Source organism: Malaclemys terrapin, chromosome 14 (assembly GCF_027887155.1).
Source record: "Malaclemys terrapin pileata isolate rMalTer1 chromosome 14, rMalTer1.hap1, whole genome shotgun sequence".
Classification (NCBI taxonomy): domain Eukaryota; kingdom Metazoa; phylum Chordata; order Testudines; family Emydidae; genus Malaclemys; species Malaclemys terrapin.
Window position 1 is genome coordinate 44,153,575 of NC_071518.1, and position 26,805 is coordinate 44,180,379.

Genomic DNA, 26,805 nt, shown 5'->3' on the forward strand with positions numbered 1-26,805 from the left:
CTGAGGAAAACCTGGCACTACTGCGGCCTTTACCTGGGTAAATTTGGTACTTATTCTTTCAGGGTTGGAGAGGCTGCAGGGGGGTTTGGCACATGGCAGTGCAGGCCATAGGGCACTGGAAATTAAGGTGTTACAGGGCTGACAGCCACACTGAGGAAAAGAGGACAGGGAATGCCAAAAATGTAACAGCACTTGTTTGTTTCAGGAGCTACCCAGAGTGTGTGCACCATGTGGATCTGTGGGCACTCCATAGTGCATTGCCCCACAAGAGGGCAGGCAGGCTAGCAGCTGGATCTCATCTGGCTTCAGGGCCAAAGAACACATCCAGAAGAGGTATGCAGTGGGATCAACTCATTGCACTTCTGCTCTGACAGGCCAGGGCTGGGAGCAGACTCAACCTGCATGGACAGGGCTAGAAGGAAAGTAGGTCACCAAGATATTCAATGATCCAGCAGGGGGACTTCTGTTACAATTGACCAGGGCCGGATTAACTTTTTGTGGGCCCAGTGCAAAACATATTTGTGCGCCCCCCCCCGCCCCAGGGAATGAAGGGGCCAGGGGCAAGAGCACAGCAGGCAGGGTGGATTTGATTTAAATCATGATTTAAATCACTAGTCAGGAAGACTCAATTTAATCATGATTTTCTACATAAAAGTGCATACTTGTTGGTTGTTATAACCTTAAAACATATTCTTCACAACTCAGAGATAGATGTAGGTTTCATTTTTAGAAGGTACACACTATACATTTTTAAACAGTGATTTATTTTGAAAACTTTTCAGATGAGTTTTACAGCTGTATCAGAAAATGAATGATTGTTTGGTTATTTCATTTACCAAAGATAATTGAAGCAGATATTTATGAAGCCATTGGGAGGTGAACTATCTCCAATTCAACAGGTTAATCATTAATATTTGGGGGATTTTCTTGCCAGGCTGTATATTAGAAGGAGAACATCACCAGACAGACATTTAAATTGTTTTATTTAACTAAAACAACAATATTAAGTATTCTGGATTTTTTTCTTCAACAGCAAACATAATATTTTAACAAAAAAGCATATGTCCCTCGCTTCTCACATTTATCTCCAGACTTCTTCTCCTTGTCCAGATCTATTCCCCAACAATCTTCTATTCATTGAACTTTTTGAAACTTTCCACTTTTAAAGAGAGATTGACCCTGTATACACAAATTTGCAGAGGGATAATAGCGTTGAGGTCTGTTATTTCTCACATCTATATATTATTTATTTATTTAAAAACATATTTGCTGTTAACAAGCGTGTTACCTCTGGAGACACAAATTCACTGTTTGAGAACTGCAAAACTAATCATCTCTGATGGTTTCTTCTAGATTGAGCACTGAGTCCTATTGGGTAGATAGAAAGATTAAGCTAAATAATCTATACCAAAGCCTGTGGAACCCCATCAAATTGGGTCCCTAATCCATGAACTATTAGAACTCATTTACAAAACTTTTCTTAAACATTACATGACTATATTGTCTCATACTATAGAATTAGAGTTTATAATTCCTATTCCATGATGAGATATAATGTATCTTAATTATCCGATTAAAATTTTTTTTAAATCTGATCTTTTGATTTTTTTTTTTAAAGTTATTGATTTTTATCCACCCTGACAGCGGGGCATGGTGGGGGGGGAGGTAGGATTGGTTCCCAGCTGGAACGAGGAAGGGGTCAGGGGCAAGAGCACAGCGGGGCATGGGGGTGGGGAAGAATTGGTCCCCAGCTAGAGCGAGGCAGGGGCCAGGGGCAAGATGAGCACAGTGGGGCATGGGGGGAGGATTAGTCCCTGCTGACTGGAGCAAGGCAGGGGCTGGGGGCAAAAGCACAGCGGGGCGGAAGCTAGGGTTGGTCCCTGGAGCAAGGGAGGGGCCGGGGTAAACTGCAAGTGCAGCGGGGCTGGGGAGGGGGTAAACAGGATCCCCCCCCCGCCCCTGCCCACATAGAGCAGGTACCGACCTTCTCCCTGATTCTAGCCCATTCTCTTCGTCTCTCTCTCTCTACACTGAGCTAAGGGTGGGGGTGCACTAAGCGCAGGGCTGGGGGTGCAGGGTCTGGGAGGGAGTTAGGGTGCAGGAGCAGGCTGGGGGTTGGGATGCAGGGTCTGGCCAGGAACTAGGGTGAGGGAGGGGGCTCAGGGTTGGGGCAGCAGGTTGGGGTGTGGAGCGCTTACCTGGGGCAGTTCCCATTTGGGGCAAGGGGTGCAAGTGGGAATGTGGATATGTGTGTGCAGGAGGTCCCGTTTGGTGCTCAGGGTGGCAGTGGGGATGTGTGCAAGTGTCAGGGCATGGGACCTGGGGGGCTGGGTATGTGGGGGGGTGCAGGAGTCAGGACTGGGGGCTGGGGGTCTGTGAGGGGGTGCAGGAGTCAGGGCAGAGGGCTGGGGTCATGGGGGTGTTCCCACTCCCCTGTCCTGAGCGGCTCATGGCAGGGGGCTGGAGGGGGTATGCCCTGATTCCACCCCCTTCCCAAGGCCCCGCTCCTGCCTCTTCTCCGCCTCCTCTCCCAAGCAGCAAGTGAGCTTTGGCTCCGCTCCTCCCACTCCCTCGTGCTGTCAAACAGCTGTTCGTTGGCAGGGAGAGTGGGGGGGGGAAGAGGCAGGGGAGGAGCTTGGCTGCCGGCGGAGCCTGCCCTGCTGCAGCAGGAGCTCCAGGAGCCAGCGGCACCAAGCTTCTGCCCCCACAGGAGAGAATGGGGGACAGGGGAGGGCCGGGCCGGGGCCCCTTTGGAGAGGGGGCCCATGCCATGGTAAATCCGCTACTGCAATTGGCCAAAGTTTTCAGGGACGTACATCGGGGTGGAGTTACCAGCCAGTGTGGTTGGTGGGCTAGTTACTGGCACTCCTTGTGGCTGGTTTCCAATGCCATTAAATGAAGAAAATGAATGGTTCCCAGAGGTAAAAGATCTGGGATTTTGGTGATGGGCCTTCAGCTCATCTGATAGGATGATATCACAACTCAATGGCCCCCTCCCTCAGGGGGTCCCCTGGGGAGGCAAATCAGGATTGTATGTTGCTAACACTATTGCAAGGCATTTTGGGAAGAGTTAATGGTGTGAGTGTGGAGTGAAATATTCCTTTGCAGGTTGTGAGAGGCCGAAGGGGGAGGAAGAGAGAGACAGGAATGGGTTAACTTGACGCTCCAGCTAGGTCCAGCAGAGATAAGACGCTGACTTCAGCCCAAGGCCACAGCACACAACTGACTGTCGGCTGCCTGCCAAGACAGATGGGGGCCTGGATTCCAACCTCAACCAGCCATGAGAAAGGAGGCTTCAGCTGAACAGACCTGCAGGGGCTGCGAAAACGAGGGGGAGAGTGAAGGCCAGTGAGGGGGAAAACAACGGTTTTGGCACCCCGAACAAGTTTTTGCGTCCCTGAAAGCTGAGGTTTTGGGAAAGCTGAGCAAGCCACGGAAGGCCAGTTTGGACTGGTACAAAGAGCATGGAGGACAGAGGTCCCTGAACGAGACATCCCCAAGAGACTCCAGGACTTAAAACCCTCCCGGGAGCTAAAGCAACTCGGAGATCAACAGCAGACCCCGGACGACCTGTGCACAGGACAGAACTCCCATCCACCTCTTCCCCCCATTCTTCTTATGTTACACCCGGGCTTGGCCAGCCCCGGGTAGTGCGTGTGTGAGTATGAAAGTGGGTTAGGGCTTGGGGCACCAACTCTTTCTTCCTTCCTCTGAGTGACGTGGGGAACCCCCAGCACTTTCCACTGTTATTTTATTATTTTATTAATAAAGGGATATATTAGAATTGGAAAAGGTACAGAGAAGGGCAACAAAAATTATAAGGGCTTCCATATGAGGAGAGATTAAAAAGACTGAGACTGTTCATTTTAGAAAACAGATGACTAAGGGGGGCGATGATAGAGAACTATAAAATCATGAGTGTGGAGACATGAATAGGGAAGTGTTATTTACCCCTTCATGTAACACCAGATTCAGGTGTTAGGGGGCATATTCCTTCACCCTCTCACTCCCCTGGTCCTTCTCGCATGAACAGAGAGCAACAATACCGGAAGTCCGAAGGTGCAAACAATTCGATGTTTATTGGGGTGAACTTTCAGCAAGCATGCTTCCAGTTTCCTTCCTCAGTGTCCCCTTTCCCAGCTCTGATACCACAGAGCGTTGCCTGTGTCCCTGTTCCCATTCCCGCCCCTTACTTCCTGATTGACTGCTGACTATATAGTAAAACTTGAGTTCTGCTTAGCTATACCTTAACCAATCATTTTACTGAAATTTAACTAACCAATCCTAACATATTGTAACATGATTATTTAACCAATTATATCCCACCACCTTAATTGGTTTACACCCAACAAAATTAATTATACAGCAGACAGAAACCATCACAGAACCAGACAGAGATTATACAGAAAAACAATAGGGAAGTGGAGACTACAGTGATAGAACAATACAGAAATGAGGATTTCACATCCCAGCTATTGATAAGTGAGTTCTTGCCAGCCAGGATGCTATCAAACTAAGTTTCCTTTTACATCTTCTAGGCTCTTCCCTTTCTCTGGAGGTGATAGATCGATCACCTTCCTAACAGCCCCAGAGCACCTTATTTCCATGGGACTAGTTTGGGATGTGAGGATGTGACCGGACACTTCCCAGCTTATGGCTGCCTCTGCTGCTTCGCCAAAGGCCTTAGGCCAGTGGTTCCCAAACTTTAACAGCCCGCGAACCCCTTTCACTAAATTGTGACAGCTCGTGAACCCCCTCCTAAAAATGAATATTTCCAGGGATTTAAGTTTAAATTTCCTCAGTGTGATGGATTCGCTTGCCTTGCTCTGCATAGCTCTTGGAAGTTTGGAGAAAGTTTGGAGAAAGATAAAGTCTCAGGTCTGGTTCGGCATCAAGTCTGTTTCTGTATTTGGTTTTCAGATGTGCATACGAGGAAGAAGCTTTCTCGCATAAGTATGTTGTTGAAAATGGTAACAAAACTGCAGCAGCTTTTTCTGCCAGAAAGGGGTACTCGTTTCTTAAACTCAGCCAAAAGTTGATCAATGACAGATTTCTGAAACTCCTTTTCAGTTCGTAATCACAGGAGATCTCAATCATTTTCTCTTTTTCCTTGGTGTTTAATATCTGTGTTGAGAAAGTGATATCATCAAAAGGGTTGTGAATTCAGTCATTATCGCCTGACATAGCTGGAAAGTATTCCCTGAAAGTTGTGCAAAGTCCTTTTAGGTGTGCAGTTATATTGGTTTTAGTGTACTGATCCAACTGAAGTTTATGTTCTGCCAGGAAGTCATGGAGATTACTGAAACACTCAGCTTGATTGTTTTCCAAACAACTTTCCCAGAACTGCAACTTCTTTATCAGGGATTCAACTCGCTCTTGCATATTGAAAACTGTTATATTGAGGCCTTGAAGAGATAAATTTAGGTAATTAATTCTTGAGAAAATATCTGCTAAATAAGCTACCCTCTGGACCCAGACATTATTTTCCATACAGCTGGCAAGGTGGAAAGGGTGGCTGTTGAAAAAAACCTAGGATTTCCGTTCTAAACTCAAACAAGCGCACAAGGATTTTACCCCTTGAGAGCCATCTAACTTCAGTATGGGTCAACATACAGTCGTGTATACTACCCATTTCTTCACAAAGTACGTGAAATATTCTGGAATTTGTTGGCCATGATTTTATGAAATTCACCATTTTCACTGCATTGTCCAGCACTTCCTTCAGTCCCTCTGGCATGCATTTTGTTGTGAGGGCTTGTCTATGGATGCTGCAATGAGTCCAAGAGACTTTTGATGCAACCTTTTTTGTTCGAGCTACAAATCCAGTATACTTCCCCGTCATTGATGTGGCCCATCAGTGCAAATGCCTAGGCAACGAGACCGATCTATTTCCTTTTCTTGAAAATATGCATTAGTCAGATTGAAGATATCTTCTCCAGTTATACGTTCTTCCAATGGTCGGCAAAACAACAAGTCTTCTTCAACCAGACCTTCATTCACATAACGTACAAACAGTAGCAAAATAGCTAGATTAGCTACATCAGTTGATTCATCCAACTGTATAGCATAATATGGACTATTTTTCACTCTATGTACAATTGTGGTCTCTCCATTATTTGACATGTCATTAATTCTTCGTGACAACATATTATTGGACAAAGGTACCATGTCAATCCTTTTTGCAGCCTTTTCTCCGAGCATGCAATGAACTACGTCTTTTATACATGGACCAATCAAGCTCTCTGCTATGGTATGGGCTTCTGACGCTTTTGCTACTCGGTAGCTCACGTGGTATGATGCTTCAAGTGCATTTTCATTATCAGTACTTGCTTTGGATATAAAACTGGTAATGTCAATTTTCTTCTCAGCTAATTTTCGCTTGAAAAAATCAACAGGCTTGTCAAGTTGTGCAGGATGCCTAGTTTCTAAATGGCGCCGAAGTAGAGAAGGTTTGAGGCTGCTGTTTGCTAGAACATCACCACAAATCACACACAGTGGTTGTGGAAGTTCTTGATCACCAATGTATGTAAAGCCATATTTTATATAATCATCGTCATATTTTCTTTTCTTTGTAAGTGACTTTCCAGGACCATCATGATCATTAGACTTAGATTTTCCACAGTGTGGACTTGAGGAAACACTAGCTGATTCCAGCGTCTTTACACTTTCCTTTTTCAGCCACTTATCCATTGAACTTGTGTACAAAAGTTCTAATAAAAATAACAGAGAGAGAGACTGCTAACAACCAACAAACTAGAAACTGAGAAGATTCACTCACTGAAGCAAATCAGCCCTCCAGAGAGAAGGACAATTACTGAGACACCTTAACACTCCTACACTGGCTACAACGTGCTTCTGGCTGGTTTGGCTCGCAAACAGCTTTTCTTCCACCGAGGAAGGTGGGACAGGAATCTGAGCTGCCACCTGCACCCCACATGGAGTGCTGGGGTTCGGGGCTGCTGGCTCCCCCGCTGACAGGGGAGGGCTGGGGCTGCTGGATCAAACTGCCCAGCCCTGCTCTCCCCGAGGCTCGGGCTGCTGGCTCCCCCGCTGACAGGGGAGGGCTGGGGCTGCTGGCTCAAACTGCCTGGCCCCGCTCTCCCTGGGGCTCGGGCTGCTGGCTCCACCGCTGACAGGGAGGGCTCGGGCTGCCGGCTCAAACTGCCCGCTCTCCACGAGACTCGGGCTGCCAGTTCCCTGGCTGACAGGGGAGGGGCTCGGGCTGCCAGCTCAAACTGCCCAGCCCTGCTCTCCCTGGGGCTCAGGCTGCCGGCTCCCCCGCTGACAGGGGAGGGCTGGGGCTGCCGACTCAAACTGCCCGCTCTCCCCAAGGCTTGGGCTGCCGTCTCCCTGGCTGACAGGGGAGGCCTCGGGCTGCTGGATCAAACTGCCCGCTCTCCACGAGACTCGGGCTGCCAGCTCCCTGGCTGACAGGGGAGGGGCTCGGGCTGCCTGCTCAAACTGCCCAGCCCTGCTCTCCCTGGGGCTCCAGCTGCCGGCTCCCCTGCTGACAGGGGAGGGCTCAGGCTGCCTGCTCAAACTGCCCGCCCCGCTCTCCCTGGGACTCGGGCTGTCTGCCCTGCAACTGGATCCCAGCAGAGTCCTCTGGCCGCCATTAATGAAATTTTTCTTGCGAAGCCCCTGAAACGTTCTGTGAACCCCCAGGGGTTCGCGAACCCCGCTTTGGGAACCACTGCCTTAGCCTAAGAACAGGGCCTCAGACTGTCACAGTGAGAAAAGGCCCTTACACAGGCAGACTGTGATTTTGATTCTTTCTTTTATACCTCTATAACTAGCTTAGTGATAAGAATACACCTAAATAAGGAAGTACTTCGTGCAATGCACAGTCACCCTGTAGAACTCATTGCCAGGGGATGCTGTGAAGGTCAAAAGTATAACTGGATTAAAAAAAGGAATTAGATAAATTCATGGACCATCAATGGCCATTGGTCAAGATGGTCAGGGATGCAACCCCGTGCTCTGGGTGTCCCTAAACCTCTGACTGGCAGAAGCTGAGACTGGATGACAAGATCAATTGCCCTGTTCTGTTCATTCCCTCTGAAGTACCTGGCATTGGCCACTATTGAAAGACAGGACACTGGGCTAGATGGACCATTGGTCTGACCCAGTATGGCCGTTCTTATGTTCACTGTGCAACCCATTACGGTCTCCCACAAGGAACACACTGGTGCTTAATACTGAGCAGGAAAGGCCACAACATGTGTTGTGAGCAAATCAAACATGTGCAATTGCTCACTGGCACAAGCCCTTTAACCTTCACAAAGCAGAGCAAAGAGGGCAGCTTTCTATCTGCTGTGAAACCCCTGGGGTGGATTCTGACCCATGGCAGATTTAATCTGGTGCCACATCTCCAAAGCTAATGGAGTTGCTCCTAATTTACACCTGCATAAATAAGAGCAGAATCAGACCCCCGTCTCTTTGAGCTTCATGACTTTTACATATTTCAATCACAATTATCGATGGGCCAAACCACAGCCATGACCTGTACTCTGGGACCAGTGCCGTAACAAGGGCGAGGCGAGTGAGGCATTTGCCTCAGGCACACAAAGCTGTGGGGGGGTGGTGCAGATAGGGTTACCATACGTCCGTTTTTTCCCGGACATGTCCGGCTTTTCGGCAATCAAACCCCCGTCTGGGGGGAATTGCCAAAAAGCCGAACATGTCCGGGAAAATGCCGGCCGGGCACTTCCCCTCCCGCGGCTGCTCTGCTCCTCCCCTGACTCTTCGGCTCTGTTTAAGAGCCGAGCTGCCCGAGTGCTATGGGCTTCAGGCAGCCCCCTTGCCTCCGGACCCCAGCCGCCGGCCGGGCACTTCCCGTCCCAGGCTCCAGCGGCGCAGTGTCCAGAGGCATGAGGGCTGCCCGAAGCCGGTAGCGCTCGGGCAGCTCGGCTCTTAAACAGAGCCGAAGAGTCAGGGGAGGAGCAGAGCCTCCGGCCGCGGCGGCTCTGCTTCTCCCCTGACTCTTCAGCTCTGTTTAAGAGCCGAGCGCTATGGGCTTTGGGCAGCCCCCATGCCTCCGGACCCTGCGCCGCCGGAGCCCTGGAGGGGAAGTGCCCGGCCGGGGGCGCAGGGTCCGGAGGCATAGGGGCTGCCCGAAGCCCAAGCGCTACCGGCTTCACGGTTTGCCGGGCAGCCTCCAGACCCTGCGCCCCTGGCTGGGCGCTTCCCCTCCCGGGCTCCAGCTGCGCTGGGGAAGCGCCGGCCGGGGGCGCAGGGTCTGGAGGCTGCCCGGCAAACCGTGAAGCCGGTAGCGCTTGGGCAGCCCTTTTCGCGTGGCTGGGGGTGGGAGGGAGGAGGGGGCGGAGTTAGGGCGGGGCCAGGGCCCCGTGGAGGGTCCTCTTTTTTTATTTGTGAAATATGGTAACCCAATGTGGAGAGAGAAAGAAAAAAGCTGCTGGCACGGAGATATTTATAACCCAGGTGATCTCCCCACCGCCCCCAGCCCCACCTGCCACCCCCCTGTGCCTCCCCCGAGTGTCTCCCGGCCTGACTTCCTTCCCAGCCCTCCTCCCAGCCCCGAGCAGAGCAGCTTCATGTTACCTCCCTACAGCAACTGCTGCCGCAGGGTCCTAATGCCCCCCTGACTCTGAGCCTGCCCTTCCCCGTCAAACCCTTCCCTTTTCCGGCAGGACCCTCCAGCAGAACAGGGGCCCCACCGCGCACAGTCACTGCTCCTGCCCCACACTGGGCAAGGAGGCAGCCCCATCCCTCACCCCCATTGAATCTACAGTCAGGGGCAACAGCAAGGGAGGAGGCGCACGCAGCACCCCCCGGCACCCACCACAGGGGAGGCGAGGGAGATTCCTGGACCTGAGAGGGGCCCGAGGAGCACATGCAGTGACAATGGTGGGGGTGCCTGTGCTGCTGGGGGGGGGGCAGGAAAGGGGGGCTCCTCCACCAGCGCTTCCTGCTGCCGGCAGGGAAAGGGCTGAGGGGAGTCCTCCTCTATGGCCCTGTTCTGGAGCAGTCTGCCTGCACCCCAAACTCATCCCCAGCCCCGCCCCACCCCAGAGCCCACACCCCCAGTCAGAGCTTTCACCCCCCCACTGCACCCTCAACCCTCTGCCCGAGCCCTGAGCCCCTCCAGCGCCCCAAACACCTTATACCCAGTCCCAGCCAGAGCCCAAAACCCCACACACACCAACCCCCTGGCCCCGCCCTGAGCCGCTCCATCACCCCGAACACCTCATCCCCAGTCCCAGTCAGAGCCCTCACCCCCGGCACCCTGACCCTCTACCCAAGCCCTGAGTCCCTCCCACACCCCAAACCCCCATTCCCAGACAGAGCCCTCACCCTCCACACCCTGATCCTCTACCCGAGCCCTGAGCCCCTCCCACACCCCAAACCCCCCATTCCCAGCCAGAGCCCTCACCCTCCACACCCTGATCCTCTACCCGAGCCCTGAGCCCCTCCCACACCCCAAACCCCCCATTCCCAGCCAGAGCCCTCATCCCCCTACACCCTAACCTTCTGCCTGAGCCCTGAGCCCCTCCCATAACCCAAACCCCACAATCCCATCCAGAGCCCTCACCCCCCACACTTTGACCCTTTGCCCGAGCCCGGAGCCCCTCCAGCATCCCAAACAACTCATCCCCACTCCCAGCCAGGGCCCTCATCCTCCGCACACACAAACCCTCTGCCCCAGCCCTCAGCCCCTCCAGCACTGCAAACACCTTATCCTCAGTCCCAGCGAGAGCCCTCACCCTCACACACACAAACACTCTGACCCAGCCCTGAGCCCCTCCCACACCCCAAACACCTTATCCCCAGTCCCAGCCAGATCCCTCATCACCCTACACCCTAACCTTCTGCCCGAACCCTGAGGCCCTCTCACACCCCAAACACCCCATTCCCAGCCCCAGCGGGAGCCCTCATCCCCCTGCACCCTGACGCTCTGCCCCAGCCGTGAGCCCTTCCAGCTCACCGAACACCTCATCCCCACGCCCAGCCAGAGCCCTCATCCCCCTACACCCTGACCCACTGCCCCAGCCCTGAGCCCCTTCAGCACCCCAAACACCTCATCCCCATTCCCAGACAGAGCCCTCCCCCCACACACTCTGACCCTCTGCCCCAGCCCTAGGGCCCTCCCACACCCAAAGCCCCCATTCCCAGCCAGAGCCCACATCCCCCTCCACCCTAATCTTCTGCCCGAGCCCTGAGCTCCTCCAGCACCCTAAACACCTCATCCCCAGTCAGAGCCCTCATCCCCCCCGACACAAACCCTCTGCCCCAGCGCTGAGCCCCTCCAGCACTGCAAACACCTTACCTCAGTCCCTGGGAGAGCCCTCACCCCCACACACACCAACGCTCTAACCCAGCCCTGAGACCCTCCAGTACCCCAAACACCTTATCCTCAGTCCCTGCGAGAGCCCTCACCCCCGCCACACACCAACCCTCTGCCCGAGCCCTGAGCCCCCTCCATCACCCCAAACACCTTATCCCCAGTTCCAGCCAGAGCCCTCATCCCCGTACACCCTGACCCTCTGCCCCTGCCCTGAGCCCCCTCCAGCACCCCAAACACCTCATCCCCACTCCCAGCCAGAGCCCTCATCCCCCGCACACACCAATCCTCTGCCCGAGCCCTGAGCCCCATCAGCACCCCAGACCCCCAATTCCCAGCCCCAGCCAGCGCCCTCATCACCCACACCCTGACCCTCTGCCCGAGCCCTTAGCCCCTCCCACACCCCAAACACCTCATCCCCAGTCCCAGCCAGAGCCCTCACCCCACACACTCTGACCCTCTGCCGGAGCCCTGAGCCCCTCCAGCACCCCAAACACCTTATCCCCAGTCCCAGCCAGAGCCCTCATCACCCTACACCCTAACCTTCTGCCCGAGCCCTGAGCCCCTCCCACACCCCAAACACCTCATCCCCACGCCCAACCAGCGCCCTCATCACCCACACCCTGACCCTCTGCCCGAGCCCTTAGCCCCTCCAGCACCCCAAACACCTCATCCCCAGTCCCAGCCAGAGCCCTCATCCCCCTACACCCTAACCCTCGGCCCCAGCCCTAGGGCCCTCCCACACCCAAACCCCCCATTCCCAGCCAGAGCCCTCATCCCCCCACACTCTGACCCTCTGCCCCAGCCCTGAGCCCCTCCAGCACTGCAAACACCTTATCCTCAGTCCCTGCGAGAGCCCTCACCCCCACACACACCAACCCTCTAACCCAGCCCTGAGCCCCTCCCACACCCCATACACACCATTCCCAGCCCCAGCCAGAGCCCTCATTCCACTGCACCCTGACTCTCTGCCACAGCCCTGAGCCCCCTCCTGCACCCGAAACACCTCATCCCCAGTCCCAGCCAGAGCCCTCATCAACCCACACCCTGACCCTCTGCCCGAGCCCTGAGCACCTTCCCACACCCCAAACACCCCATCCCCAGACCCATCCTGAGCCCTCATCCCCCACACACACCAACCCTCTGCCCCAGCCCTCAGCCCCCTCCAGCACCTCAAACCCCCCATTCCAAGCCAGAACCCTCATCCCCCGACACACCCTGACACTCTGCCTGAGCCCCTCCCACACCCGAAATCCCCCAATCCCAGCCAGAGCCCACATCCCCCTGCACCCTAACCTTTTGCCCCAGCCCTGAGCCCGCTCCAGCACCCCAACCGCGCATTCCCAGCCACAGCCCTCATCCCGCTACATCCCTGACCCTCTGCCCCAGCCCTGAGCCCCCTCCAGCACTGCAAACACCTCATCCACAGTCCCAGCCAGAGCCCTCACCCACGCCACACCCTGACCCTCTACCCCAACCCTGAGCCCCCTCCCACACCCCAAACCCCCCAGTGTCAGCCACAGCCCTCATCCGCCTACACCCTGACACTCTGCCCCACCCCTGAGCCCCTCCCACACCCCAAACGCCCCATTCCAAGCCAGAGCCCTCATCCCCCTTCACTCTGACCCTCTGCCCCTGCCCTGAGCCCCCTCCCATACCCCAAACCCCCATTCCCAGCCAGAGCCCTCATCCCCCCAGACACCAACCCTCTGCCCCAGACCTGAGCCCCCTTCAGCACCCCAAACACCTCATCCCCACTCCCAGCCAGAGCCCTCATCCCCCCACACCCTGACCCTCTGCCCGAGCTCCTCCAGCACCTCAAACACCTTATCCCCAGTCCCAGCCAGAGCCCTCAGCCCGACACCCTGACCCTCTGCCCCAGCCCTGAGCCCCCTGCAGGACCCCAAACACCTCATCGCCAGTCCCAGCCAGAGCTCTCATACCCCTACACTCTGACCCTCTACCCAAGCCCTGAGCCCCTCCCACACCTCAAACCCCCCATTCTGGGACAGAGCCCTCATCCCCCTACACCCTAACCTTCTGCCCAAGACCTGAGCCCCCTCCAGCAGCCCACACTCCCCATTCCCAGTCACAGCCACAGCCCTCTTCCCCCTGCCCCTCTGCCCCAGCCCTGAGCCCCTCCCACACCCCAACCACCCATTCCCATCCCCAGCCAGAGCCCTCACCCCCCTGCACCCTGACCCTCTGCCCGAGCCCTGAGCCCCACCCACACCCCAACACCTCATCCCCATTCCCAGCCAGAGCCCTCATCCCCCTCCACACAAACCCTCTGACCCAGCCCTGAGTCCCTCCAGCACCCCAAACACCTTATCCTCAGTCCCAGCCAGAGCTCTCATCACCCCCACACACCAACCCTCTGCCCGAGCCCTGAGCCCCTCCAGCACCCCAAACACCTTATCCCCAGTCCCAGCCAGAGCCCTCATCCCCCTACAACCTAACCTTCTGCCCGAGCCCTGAGCCCCTCCCACTCCCCAGCCCCCCATTCCCAGCCCCAGCCGGAGCCCTCATCCCCCTGCACCCTGACCCTCTGCCCCAGCCGTGAGCCCTTCCAGCACACTGAACACCTCATCCCCACGCCCAGCCAGACCCTCATCCCCCCACACACCCTGACCCTCTGCCCGAGCCCTGAGCCCCTCCCACACCCCAAACCCCCCATTCCCAGCCAGCGCCCTCATCACCCACTCCCTGACCCTCTGCCCGAGCCCTTAGCCCCTCCCACGCCCCAAACACCACATCCCCAGGCCCATCCTGAGCCCTCATTCCCCACACACACCAACCCTCTGCCCCAGCCCTCAGCCCCCTCCAGCACCGCAAACACCTCATCCCCAGTCCCAGCCAGACCCTCATCCCCCCAACACACCAACTGTCTGCCCCGCCCTGAGCCCCCTCCAGCACCGCAAACACCTCATCCCCAGTCCCAGCCAGACCCTCATCCCCCCACACACCCTGACCCTCTGCCCGAACCCTGAGCCCCTCCAGCACCCCAAACACCTTATCCCCAGTTCCAGCCACAGCCCTCATCCCCGTACACCCTGACCCTCTGCCCCAGCCCTGAGCCCCTCCAGCACCCGAAACACCTCATCCCCAGTCCAAGCCAGAGCCCTCATCCCCCCCACACACCAACCCTCTGCCCCAGCCCTGAGCCCCCTCCAGCATCCCAAACACCTCATCCCCAGTCCCAGCCAGAGCCCTCATCAACCCACACCCTGACCCTCTGCCCGAGCCCTGAGCCCCCTCCCACGCCCCAAACACCCCATCACCAGGCCCATCCTGAGCCCTCATCCCCCACACACACCAACCCTCTGCCCCAGCCCTCAGCCCCCTCCAGCACCGCAAACACCTCATCCCCAGTCCCAGCCAGACCCTCATCCCCCCACACACCCTGACCCTCTGCCCGAGCCCTTAGCCCCTCCCACACCCCAAACACCTCATTCCCAGTCCCAGCCAGAGCCCTCACCCCCACACGTTGACCCTCTGCCCGAGCCCCTCCAGCACCTCAAACACCTCATCACTAGTCCCAGCCAGACACCTCATCCCCCTGCACCCTGACCCTCTGCCCCAGCCCTGAGCCCCTCCTACACCCCAAACACCTCATCCCCAGTCCCAGCCAGAGCCCTCACCTTCCACACACCAACCCTCTGCCCCAGCTCTGATCCCCTCCCACACCCCAAATTTCCCATTCCCATCCCCAGCCAGAGCTCTCATCCCTACTCTCGCCCTGAGCCCCTCCCACACTCCAAACACCTCATCTGCAGCCACACCTACAGCCCTCACCCCTGCATCCCTCTGCACCCCTCCCATTCCCAAACTCCCTCCCATAACCCGCACCCCAATCTCCTGCCCCAGCCTAGGGCCTGTATCCAAGACCTCCTCCCTCACCCAGACTCCCTCCCAGAGCCTTGGGTGGGTGAGGGGGGCGGAGTTTGGGCGGGGGCAGGTTCTGGGCACCACCAAAATTTCTACAAACCTGCCACCCCTGATCCTGCCCTGCAAACCTGAACTCCCAGCATTCTCAGGACACATGCTGAACCCTAGTGGCCACTGCTGATATCCAGCACCTCCCTCCTCTTTTAACCTGTGAGTCCCTCTCTGGATTGGAACTGGACCATGTCATAACTATAAAGGGAAGGGTAACAGCCCTCCTGTGTACAATACTGTAAAATCCCTCCTGGCCAGAGACTCCAAAATCCTTTTACCTGTAAAGGGTTAAGAAGCTCGGGTAACCTGGTTGACACCTGACCCAAGGGACCAATAAGGGGACTTTCAAATCTTGGTGGGGGGAAGGCTTTTGTTTGTGCTCTTTGTTTTGGGGGTTGTTCGCTCTTGGGACTAAGAGGGACCAGACATCAATTCATGCTCTCCAAATCTTTCTGAACAAGTCTCTCATATTTCAAACGTGTAAGTAACAGCCAGGCAAGGCGTGTTAGTTTTGTCTTTGTTTTCTCAACTTGTAAATGTTCCTTTTGCTAGAGGGTTTACCTCTATTTGCTGTAACTTTGAACCTAAGGCTAGATGGGGGTCCTCTGGGCTCTTTGAATCTGATTACCCTGTAAAGTTATTTTCCATCCTGATTTTACAGAGATGATTTTTACCTTTCTTTCTTTAATTAAAAGCCTACTTTTTAAGAACCGGATTTGATTTTTCCTTGTGTTAAGATCCAAGGGGATTGGATCTGAACTCACCAGGAATTGGTGGGGGAAAGAAGGGGGGATGGTTAAATTCTCCTTGCGTTAAGATCCAAGGGTTTGAATCAGTGTTCACCAGGAAATTGGTGAAGAAGTCTCTCAAGGCTACCCAGGGAAGGGAGTTAGTACTTGGGAGTGGTGGCAGCAAAACCAGATCTAAGCTGGTAGTTAAGCTTAGAGGTTCTCATGCAGGTCCCCACATCTGTACCCTAAAGTTCAGAGTGGGGAAGGAACCTTGACAGACCATCCAACATTACCAGCCCAAGCAGTCAAAAATCATGAGTTGACCCCCCCAAAATCACAGGCTCTACCACCGCCGCTTCATTCATTCTTCAGCGGCAATTCGGCGGCAGGCCCTTCCCTTCGAGAGGGACTGAGGGACCCGCCGCCGAATTGCCGCCAAAGAGCCAGCCCTGGGGGAGGGCGCAATTTTATATTCTTGCCTCAGGCGCAAAAATACCTAGTTACGGCTCTGTCTGGGGCACTCAGAATGGATCTGGCTGTTGTGTTTTAGCCCCTTCTGTAGCTAACACTACCTTAGGACAGTTTTTTGCAGTGACACTCCTTTCCAGTTCTCTGATTACTGTTTTGTTTAACAAACATTTCCCCTCCTACCCTTTCTAGATCTATGCAGGTCCGCTGAGCTACGTAGCACACTGGATCTGCAGTTTCAGGGAACCTATGCCAATGTACTTAACTGAGCATACAGCTAAAGCAAGAGAGAACCCCACAAAGAAGTTAGTGATGAAAGAAAAGGCTTTGGAGTATCCTAAGACCTTAAGAATGCTAAGAAAAATAACAGGGCTTTTCTGTCCCAATGACTTGCAGCTGTTCAGACAGTGAACTCGTGTCTCACCCTCATGTCCACCAACTCAGCTCTTGTTTATTCTGGATATTCATCAACGGAGTCATTTTCTCAAACATGGCATAAGTTTTTCAAAAAAACAAACATACGCCTCCAATGAAACTAACAAAAAAGGTAGGCGGGGACTCGACTGAGTGAAATCAGCTCAGGGGAAACGACACAGCCCATATTTAACTGAACTTGCAAAGAGACCGAGACAGAGAGAGACTAGAGGCAGCTGTGAAGAGACCATGGCAGGGTTTCATGTCCATAGTGTCCTGGTGACAAGATCCAATCGGGGAATTGGCCTGGAGCTGATCAAGCATTTTATTGGGAAACCGAACCCACCAGAAGTGATCTTTGCCACCTGCCGGGACCCAGAGGGAGTGCGAGCGCAGGTGAGGAGCAGCTTTTTTACTTAGCTGAACTTTGTTTTAGAAAATGTTCTCCAAAAGGGCATGGAATAAAAGCAGGTTTAGATGGCAGATCCCATGACTGAGTCTGTAACACGGTTTCCCAGCTGTATGTTCCCCTCCACCCCTGAAACCTCCTGCCCTCTTAAAACAGGGAACCTTGCAAGTTTCAGTAGGAGGCCTGATTTGGACTGACCCCAATTTTACCCAACCCTAACACTACTGGGCCAGATCCTCCACTGCCCTGCGCCTTGTGCAGAGTGGGTGTGAGGTGCTGCCATTCTGTTAGCTCCCCCCAACACACACACAGACATTCTGTCCGCCTCTGCCCTCCCTCTGCACCCAGATCACCCCCAGTCATTGCTGCTCAGACATTGCTCCTACATTCCCCTTGACACTTATGCAACTCTACTGCTGCACCTTAACTATACGCAGCTCTAGTGCGCGTTGTATCACTCGCTTGTCCCCATTATCATGTAAAGTATTGGCCCCTCGCAGAGCTAGAATGTCACAGTTATGTTACCCTGTAATGATGGCAGGGAGCCTGGCACATTGCCCAATCAGATACCCGATTTGTTACACATCCATAGGCCTGTTATGCCAGGGGTCCAAGGCAGACCTGGCTGATGTTCCGGCTTGGCGTGGGGAAGGATTTCTGCCAGACCACCTCACCTCCTCTGAGACCCCAGCCCTCCTTCCCCAACAGTGCTGGGACCACCCGTTAACCCTTGATGTAGCTGTGGGGGAAGTGAGATTTGCCTGGTGTCCCATAATCCTTCCTATAGTGGGAGCTCTCCCTGTGATGCTTCTTCCTTTCTGGCTCCTTGCACTATAGACATTTGGGCTCGGGCTGCAACTTGAGCTCTGGGACCCTCCCACCTCACAGGGTCCTACAGTCCAGGCTCCAGTCCGAGTATGAACATCTACACCAGAATTAAGCAGCCTGCTGGAATGGGCCACCCAGAGGTGTTTAATTGCAGTGCAGACAAACCCTGCGAGGGTAATAAACTAAGTTCCCTCTAAGCTGGCCCCGGCCTCATAGCTGCCCCAGCAGGGAGAGGCACCTCTCCCCTGTCCACTGTCCCCAGAGCTGCCGCAGCGAGAGAGAACTGGGGGGAGTCCTCTCTCCCCGATGCAGCCCCAGGGCAGCTTGAATCCCAAATCCCTCATCCCCAGCCCCACCCCACAGCCCTCACCCCTGCACCCCAACCCTCTGCCTGAGCCCTGCCCACATCCCAAACCCCTCATCCCCAGCCCCACCCCAGATCCCGCACACACAGCTGGAGTCCGTACCCCCACATACACACACCCCAACCTTCTGCCCCAGCCCTGAGCCCCCTCCTGCACTCTGAAACCCTCAGCCCCACCCCTGCCACACATCACCTCCATATTGGTGCACATAACAAAATTCATTCCGCACATGGACGTAAAAAATTAGAGGGAATATTGGTACTAAATGGCTACTGCTCTCTAGCAGCTGTCTTCAGGGAGGTTCCCAGTGACCCCGCCTCTCCGAATCTGCCCATGGCTTGTCATGGAGGGGCAGGCCAGAAGCCAATATCTAGAGTCGGATGAATAATGGATATTTTGTTTTGCTGGCAATTCCAAAAAAGCAAACAAAAATATTGTTATGGGTCAAACTAAAAACAATTTTTACAAAAACGTTAGAAATTTGAAAAAAAAAATCTATTTCAGGTCAAATGAAATGTTTGCTTCGATCTGAAACAAAATGTTCTGATTCTGAGCAGTTTTAAATGGTTTGGAAGGTTTTTTAAAAAATAAAATTACAGGAAATTTCCAAACAAAAGTTGTTTTGAACAGAAATATTGAAACATTTTGATTTTTTTCAGGTTTCTCTAGAAATCAACACAAATTCCCAAGCTCGTTTGGTGTTATCGAATCTGCAACTTTTGCTCAAAGGAGTTTTGGCCAAAATTTTTCACCCAGCTCTACTGATATCCCCAACCAGTCCCCCAATCCCCATATGACACCAATGGGGCAAGAAAGGTTTCTGCGTTGCTACTTTATCAGTACCTGGTGCTAAAAGATGCACCTTTACTACTTCACAGCAGCCCGTAGGTAGGAGATCTGGGAGGTTCCTTAGCTGTTTCTGAGGGGCTCCACAGAGCAATTACTAAAACATGAGCTGATCCCCAGTGCCTGCTCCTGGGGGCTCTGGAATAAGAGAAAAATCTGTCAACAGGAGTGAGTGATAGGTATGGGAGACCAGGTGAGTGATCGCTGGGGCAGAGTTGGGAGAATGGGGGAAAGAGGAGAACTGATGGAGAGAGGCTGAGGGATGGGGAAGGAAGAAGAACCAGGAGGCAGGTTAGAAGAGAGGATGGATGGGGGAAGAGGAGTGACAGACAGAAAAAGGGAGTGAACAACATGCAAGGTGTGTGAAAAGGGAAAGCCAGCTGAAGGACAGAATGGATGGGGAACAACATGTGGTAAAGGCCCTAGACAGGGGAAAAGCTGGGACTTCATATGCACCCACTTTGATTTTTTGGTTCCATGATGACTCATGCTGTTCCCATGGTCTTCACTCAGAGCAGTGTCCTGGAGCTCCCAGGCATTATTAACTGCCAGCCACAGGGTCAGCTTCTGCTCTCTGTTAAGCTCACATACCCCCATTTAAATGAATGGGATTGCATGTGGGTGACAGCAGAATCTGTGCCATAGGGTTGTGGGTGTTCTTGGTGCCAGGGCTCTGTCTGATGGGGTGATGCACATAATGCATTTTTTTTTTTTTTGCTTCCAGGAACTACAAAAATTGGCTTCCAAGCACCCAAACGTTGTGATTCTGCAGCTAGGTACATCCTCGGTGCATCTGTCCTACCAACCAGCACGCTGCAGACACTGCATGGCCAGCTCTCCGTTAGCTGCTTTCTGATACGCAGTCTCGGCTCTACGTTCTCTATGACCCTTTCCACATCCATTCTTTTCCAGCTTCCTAACACCTGACTAGATCGTAATCACTAGTGCAGCTAAACAGACCACAACTTGTTAGTGCACTGCTAGTGTCAGTGGATCGTAGTTCCTCATCACTGAATAATGCATAAAGCGCAGTTACAGAGGCTGCCTGCCTCGTCTGGTAATCTGTGCCAAACTCTGCACCTGGTTCTGCTCCCTTTAAATCAAAGAAGTGTTCTGCCGCTGATTCCAGCACGGGAGCAGGACTGGATCATGCTCACCTTTGTGAGAACTGCAGTGAGAGAAGATGACAAACTAAATCTCAGCCAGCCTAGCGTCTGCGAGAACAGTCTAGATTGACATTAATAGGGTAGAATATGCCTGAATGTTCCTTATACAACATGCCCTAAGGTGGGGTGAGGCTGTCATAGCAACAGAACTTATCTACTAATACATGACCATACAATATAAGGTGTTGAATGAGGTTACATATTATAGAATCGTTCAGCAGAGATTAGGTGATTACAGTTTCCAGACACATTCCAGTCTTAGTACAGTTTTTCCCCCTCCCTTCTAACTTTTTCAAAAATAAATCTCCCTTAGCCTGAAAATTCACAAAATTATTCTCCAGACAGAAGTGGTTTGTTGTGTTTTGTTTTGTTTTTAGTCTGTTGTTCATCCTCACACGCATGCAGATTCTTCTTTAGATTGTGACCCTGGTTTTAACAAATTCAGTTGAGAAAATGTCTTTGGTTTAAATTGGTCTAAATTTCAAAGAGGCCATTTATAGTTTTTGAGAGCCTGATCATGAAAGGAGCTGAGCACATGCATCTATCAATGACTTCAACTAGACTTCTCAGCACCTCTGAAAACCAGGCCCAATGGTGTCTCAAGACAGGCACCCAAAATTAGTGGACACTTTTGGCCAAGATCACAAAGGAAGTCTACAGCAGAGTTGGGATCCCGATCACCTGGTTCCTAACCCAGTGTTTTAATCACAGGACATAAACTCTAAGCTCCTAAATCCATATTTAAGCACCTGAATAGACATGAACTACTGGCTTTCAGTGGTCGATCAGGCTACTAATATTCAGGTGTCAAAATATGGCTGTAGAAGCCTAACTTTAGCCACTCAAGTTTGACCATTTGTAGCATAAAACTGAAACATGAAAACACTTGGAAGTTCTCAGCTAAGGTTGTTCATGATTATCATTCAGAGTAACAGCCGTGTTAGTCTGTATCCGCAAAAAGAAGAACAGGAGTACTTGTGGCACCTTAGAGACTAACTAATTTATTAGAGCATAAGCTTTCGTGGACTACAGCCCACTTCTTCGGATGCATAGATCCGAAGAAGTGGGCTGTAGTCCACGAAAGCTTATGCTCTAATAAATTAGTTAGTCTCTAAGGTGCCACAAGTACTCCTGTTCTTCTTTTTGCGATTATCATTCATTAACTTAGAATAAATTTGTAAATTAGCACAAAGCTAGTTCTGATAAAACAGCTTGAAGTTGACCCAAAGAGTCATTAGACACCATTTTCACCTCTCTATTGCACAAATCACCATCGCGTCTTCAAGTTATGTAGTACAACATTAATGAGGGTGGGTGCAGCCATGAAAGCAGTCATTCCAAATGTTCCCTTTCCTTTCCAGTAGATCCTTCCTTAGCTTGCATCCAAACACATACTTCTAAGTGTAAGTGGCATTATGTGAGTCTAACTTTGAACTTAAGATCTACTCAATAAACTCTTATTGCACTGAAGTCTCCAGTTCATTAACCTAGAGATGTTGCCAGGAAGGCACAGGTCTGGACTGACTCGTTCTCAATTAAAAATGCCTGGAAATACTTTATGAACTTTTCACCTGAAACAGGAAATCCCTGACTGGATTTGTGCTCCCTGCCCTGACCTCAGGAATGGAGCGCACATTCTAACAGTGATGTGGTTAAAATTGGGCTGCAGGTTGTGAGCAATCCATCAGAGTTAGGAGTGAGACAAGCCTCTGCTCAACATTTTAACTGAATTCTCTCTCAGCTGTCTCTAGAGATGGGCTTTTAACCAGGCTACCATAATTGTGGCTGTATTTATTTCATATAGTATCAGGAATGGAACCAAACCATGCTCATAACTAGTCCTGTATTCTCTGTCCAGAAGCTACAGACTCAGCGAGCATCGAGAGCGCTGCAAAGAAAGCTGAGACCCATCTGGGAGGAACTGGCCTAAATTTGCTGATAAATAATGCTGGCGTTATGCCACCAAGGACACTTGAGTCAGCCACTCCTGAAGATATGTTAAGCGTCTATAACACAAATGTTATTGGGCCACTGTTAGTGACCCAGGTAAGAGTCCACCTTCGGCTGAGAATACTTAGACAGGATTTTTGGTTTAAAACAAGATAATTAGCTGGAGAGATCTAATATTTCACCCCACCCTGCTTTAAAAGGAAGTGGCCCACTTGTTTTCATTAGACTAGACTTCTCTGTGTTCTGGTAAAGCCCAGAGGTTCCAGTCAGGCTCAGAGCTCTATTGTGCTCAGTGCTGTACAAATACAGAGGTGGGGGGCGGTTGTCAGGGAGGTGTTCAGAGGAACAGACAGACACAAACCCTGCAGAAGAGTCTGAAGCAGTTGAGGCTTCCCCTGAACGCTTAGGTAATACAGACCTGCACATAGACCTGATGTGTTAAACACCCTCTCTGTTATGCTTTGCCATGTTCCTGCTGCGAAAGTTAAACTCTCCTTCCTTTTCAGAAGGCTCTTTTGGGGCATTGTATTGAACATTGCTTCCCAAAGGGAGGACTTGCAGATACAGCTGGGTGAAATATGGATTTCTTGGTTCGTTGGCAATTTTGAAAAGTTAAAAAAAGTCATTCTGGATCAGTAAAAAAATGATAATTACTGGCAAATCACAAAGTAAAAACTAACACTAATTATTATTATTATTATTATTATTTTATTATTACTTCATCATTTGGTCAAACAAAACAGTTCAATTTTGAACATTTTAAAATATTTTTGGATTTCTTTAACAGAAAAGGAAAGGAAGTTTGAACCAAAATGTGATTTTGAAATGAAAAATTAAAATGTTTCAGTTTTTTCAGAAACTTTGCATTTTTTTTTCCAAAAAGAACAATTCTGTGAAATCAACATGAATTTGTGAAATATTGCAGTGTCACTGAATCTGCATTTTTCACTGAAAACAAGTTTTGGTCAAAAACTTTTGCTCAGCTCTGCTTGCAGGTGCCAAACCAGACCCACTCTGAGACCTGGGGAATCTCAGGATTCCACCCTGGGGAGGTAACGGCATGAGGTATAACACCTGATGGGGGGCACTCAGAGACCAGAGAAGAGGTCAAAGGTGCAGCTGCCCTGGTAACACTGACTCGCTCCATTCACTATAATGGGGTGACACAGGCCTAACAGAGAAGAGAATTTAGTGCACCCACTTTTTATGCCATTGGTGATCCAGACATTGCAAGCCTCATCTATATGCTTATTATTATTTATCAATTAGTATTATTATTACTTATACAGCATTGTAATTGGACCCGGCATTTTACAGCTGGCAACATGCAGAGCAGAATAGAATGTAGCTCTCACCCTAAAGAGTTTATAGTCTGAAGACACAAACAGATTCAGGACAGACAGTGGCATTTTAGGGACATTCTAGGTGGTAGAAGGAACAGAGCAGGCGGTGGTTGAGGAGCGGCTTGAAGGTGGAGATGCTCAAGGATAGCTAATTAGAAAGCTGTTCCTAGCAATAGAGGTGCTGTGAAGGCAGGTGGGAAATGGGGAGTGGGAGGAGGAAGCAAAGGGGGGAGCCGGTTGGGGGGATCACAGGAAGTGGGACTCAGGTGCAGGCAGATTTAGGTCTGAGAAGCAGGTAAGTTTGTTATCAAGTACAAAGTGACCCTGTGTCTCCCCAGGCGTTCCTGCCCTTGCTGAAGAAGGCTGCCCAGGGAAGCAACCAGAAAGGGATGAGCTGCAGCAAGGCAGCCATTGTCAACATCTCCACTGTTCTGGGATCCATTGAGAAAACTCCTGAAACATTCTCCTTCGTGCCAGTAGTCTCCTACCGCTGCAGCAAGGTATGTCTCCCCCAGGCTAACCAGCCATGGGATAGTCACTGAATCTCATATTTCTCAGCCTGAAGATAATGAGTGAAGGTAATGACCATTCTGAAATAGTTACACCCACAATGCCCCCAAATGGAGTGTATTTAACCCCCAATAGGAAAGGTGGGTCTTTGTCCACTTCTCATGACTGGTCCATATAACAGAATAACCTTCCCTGCAACACCCAGTGAGAGAAGAGGCAGAGGGGGACAAAGAATTCCTGAACCTTCTCCCTCGAAGAACCCCAGGTCCTGCAGATGGAGCAGTGGTCAGATGGGGAGCAGAACTGATGTCAGGCTTGGGGGGCAGAATTAATTGCTTTACAGAGATGGGGGTGATGATAGACCCCCACACACTTTTTTCAGACTGCTATAAGCACTGACTGTGAGTACATAGTTATCGATTTCACTCTGGGACGGGATGTAAAGTATTGCCCCCTTTTCCTTGGTGGCATAACAGGGACCATCCTCAAGCAGTTATAATCCACCATACTGGCCAGACTTCTTCTGAAGCGAGATGGATGTGGAACTACAGAGATGTTGGAACCTTCATACTCTCCCTGGGAAGTTCGCTGCCCTCACAAGTTCCACCACACTTGGCTCCAACGATGCTAAGTCTTTTGATCTTACAATCTCCTATTGCCTCCACCCCACAGCTTGTAAATGCCCATGTGCATTGAGCTCCCAACAGGCATGTTCTCACCATGCGTCCAGTGGCCATCTTGATGGAATTTCTTCCTGCATGTGCATTCTGCTGCTTTCTCCAACACCCTAAGCTTTGTTTTAAGACCAATATTTTTCAGCCACCCTATTGCTCACCTGAAGGGTTCCAAGGTGCTGAGCAAACCCTCCAAATGATTACTCCTGGGGGAATTCTGCACCAAAAAAATAAAAAGTCTATGCCAAACATTTAAAAATTCTGTGCAAAATATTTTACAATTTTGCAAAATTCTGCATTTTATTTGTCAAAATAACACAATATAATCACTCCAGTTTCAATTATTTTTGTAATTTATTTCAAAATACTTGTCAACAAGTATGTCAACAATATAGACAACAGCAATAAAGATTCCCCCAGGAGTAGAGAGTTAAAGAAACCCCTATGTCAACCCAGTTCCAGTTGGGGGGTGATGGAGGAGGCTGTGTGGGGCCCCCAGAGCCCAGACACTTGCACTCACTTCCCCCCAGAGCCCAGCTGTGGGGAACCCCACAGCTCAGACACCTCCATCCTGCTAGAGCCCAGCTGTGGGGCATCCCCCGCCCCAGACACCAGGCCCCCCAAAGCCTTTACCCCCCCCAGCTTTTTTACTGTCCACCAGGGGACGTGGTGTGGTGCAGCCCTGACCTTCCTTGCCCTTTTCTAGAGCTGGCTGGATCTCCCAGGCCCTCTCCTGTCCTCAGGAGAATGAGTATCAAGCAGAGCATGCAGCCTCCAGCCCAGCCAGGCTGGGCACTCCAGCTCCTCTCACTGTGAGCTGGACTCTGCTGCAGAGTCCAGTGGCCCCTAGTGGTGACCAGCAGCTCTGCAGCCCCAATTTTGCGAGGGAAACAGGGAATTCTGCGAAATTCTGCATCACGCATTTCTATGGTGGGCAAAAGGAGACCTGAGTGCACACAGTGAATGTGTAAAGTGGGTCTTGCTCCTGAGGAGCCGCCGTTGAAATGCAGGGGTATAAAGTCAGCTGATAGGGGGTCTCCTCACATCCCTTCCACCAGTGTACTAGGGGTGGGTTTTATCCATTAAAGTCAATGTGGGCTGCGTGACTAAGCCCCAGCAGACTAACGGGCTCTGTTCATCCCAGCCAGGACAGCACGGCAATAGTGGCTTGGCAGATTGTGGCCCCCCCGTGTCCGCTGCATCAGGGACCAGGCAAGTGTCAGCATCGCCGGCCCCAGCGCGATAACAGAGGGTGCCAGCTCTAAACCGTCCGGCCATTAACCTGCCCCACAGCAAACAAATGGTTATTGCAGCTCCCCGCTAATGGGTGGTTTGTGCAATTCAAAAGAGAACTGGCTCCAGCCTCTACCCAGTAATCCAGGAAAATCTGGAAGGAGGCTGCCCAGGGGTGGGAGACAGGCTGGCAGCAAGCAAGGCAGCCCCAGCCCCAGAAAAGAAGGTTAAGAAATAAGTAGCAGTTAAGTTTGGAGCTTAAGAGTCGAGGCGTATGGGACACTGAAGTTGCTACTGACAGAAGTTGGAGACAAAATGTTGTGGGAAAGTGAGCGCTAGCAAGGACATGGCCCAGGTTATCCTCCACATGTCCCACTAAAATAAATCCAACCCACAGGTCACTTGGGCAGAAGTATCAATGTCAGGATGCTACATTGTTAGCACAGTAAATGAAGCTGCAAAATCAATGATGTTTAAATGACCTTACTCTATTTTTTACAATCCTGCATTAAGAGGTAATTGACACAGATGTACACGAGGCAGGGTCGTTTGGAAGCCAAAGACTTTATGTTTCCATCCCACACCACTGTCAAGTTTTAGCAAATTAGGACAAGTCAGCAAATAAGA

The 26,805-nt window shown here is 51.8% G+C and overlaps 1 protein-coding gene across 2 annotated transcripts; it reads left to right on the top strand.

Annotated features, from left to right (window-relative positions):
• Positions 1-3,257: 3,257 nt before the first annotated feature.
• LOC128848649 (uncharacterized) lies at positions 3,258-25,199 on the top strand. 2 transcript variants are annotated; one of them, XM_054048691.1, is made up of 6 exons: positions 3,258-3,658; positions 16,633-17,250; positions 20,027-20,078; positions 22,327-22,514; positions 24,100-24,261; positions 24,748-25,199. In XM_054048691.1, the coding sequence occupies exons 2-6, from the start codon at positions 17,104-17,106 to the stop codon at positions 24,796-24,798; spliced, it is 600 nt and encodes a 199-aa protein (XP_053904666.1). In that variant the 5' UTR covers positions 3,258-3,658; positions 16,633-17,103; the 3' UTR covers positions 24,799-25,199. The 2 variants fall into 2 exon arrangements, with proteins under 2 accessions (XP_053904666.1, XP_053904667.1); XM_054048692.1 differs by having other exon boundaries at positions 22,330-22,514.
• The last annotated feature ends 1,606 nt before the right edge of the window (positions 25,200-26,805 follow it).

What these genes read in the sequence shown, in the direction of transcription:
- LOC128848649 (XM_054048691.1), top strand. Translation starts at nt 17,104, where the DNA reads ATGGCAGGGTTTCATGTCCATAGTGTCCTGGTGACAAGATCCAATCGG. An exon ending in GGCCACTGTTAGTGACCCAG is followed by an intron (nt 22,515 to 24,099) that starts GTAAGAGTCCAC and finishes GTGTCTCCCCAG; the next exon opens with GCGTTCCTGCCCTTGCTGAA. An exon ending in TCTCCTACCGCTGCAGCAAG is followed by an intron (nt 24,262 to 24,747) that starts GTATGTCTCCCC and finishes GTGGCATAACAG; the next exon opens with GGACCATCCTCAAGCAGTTA.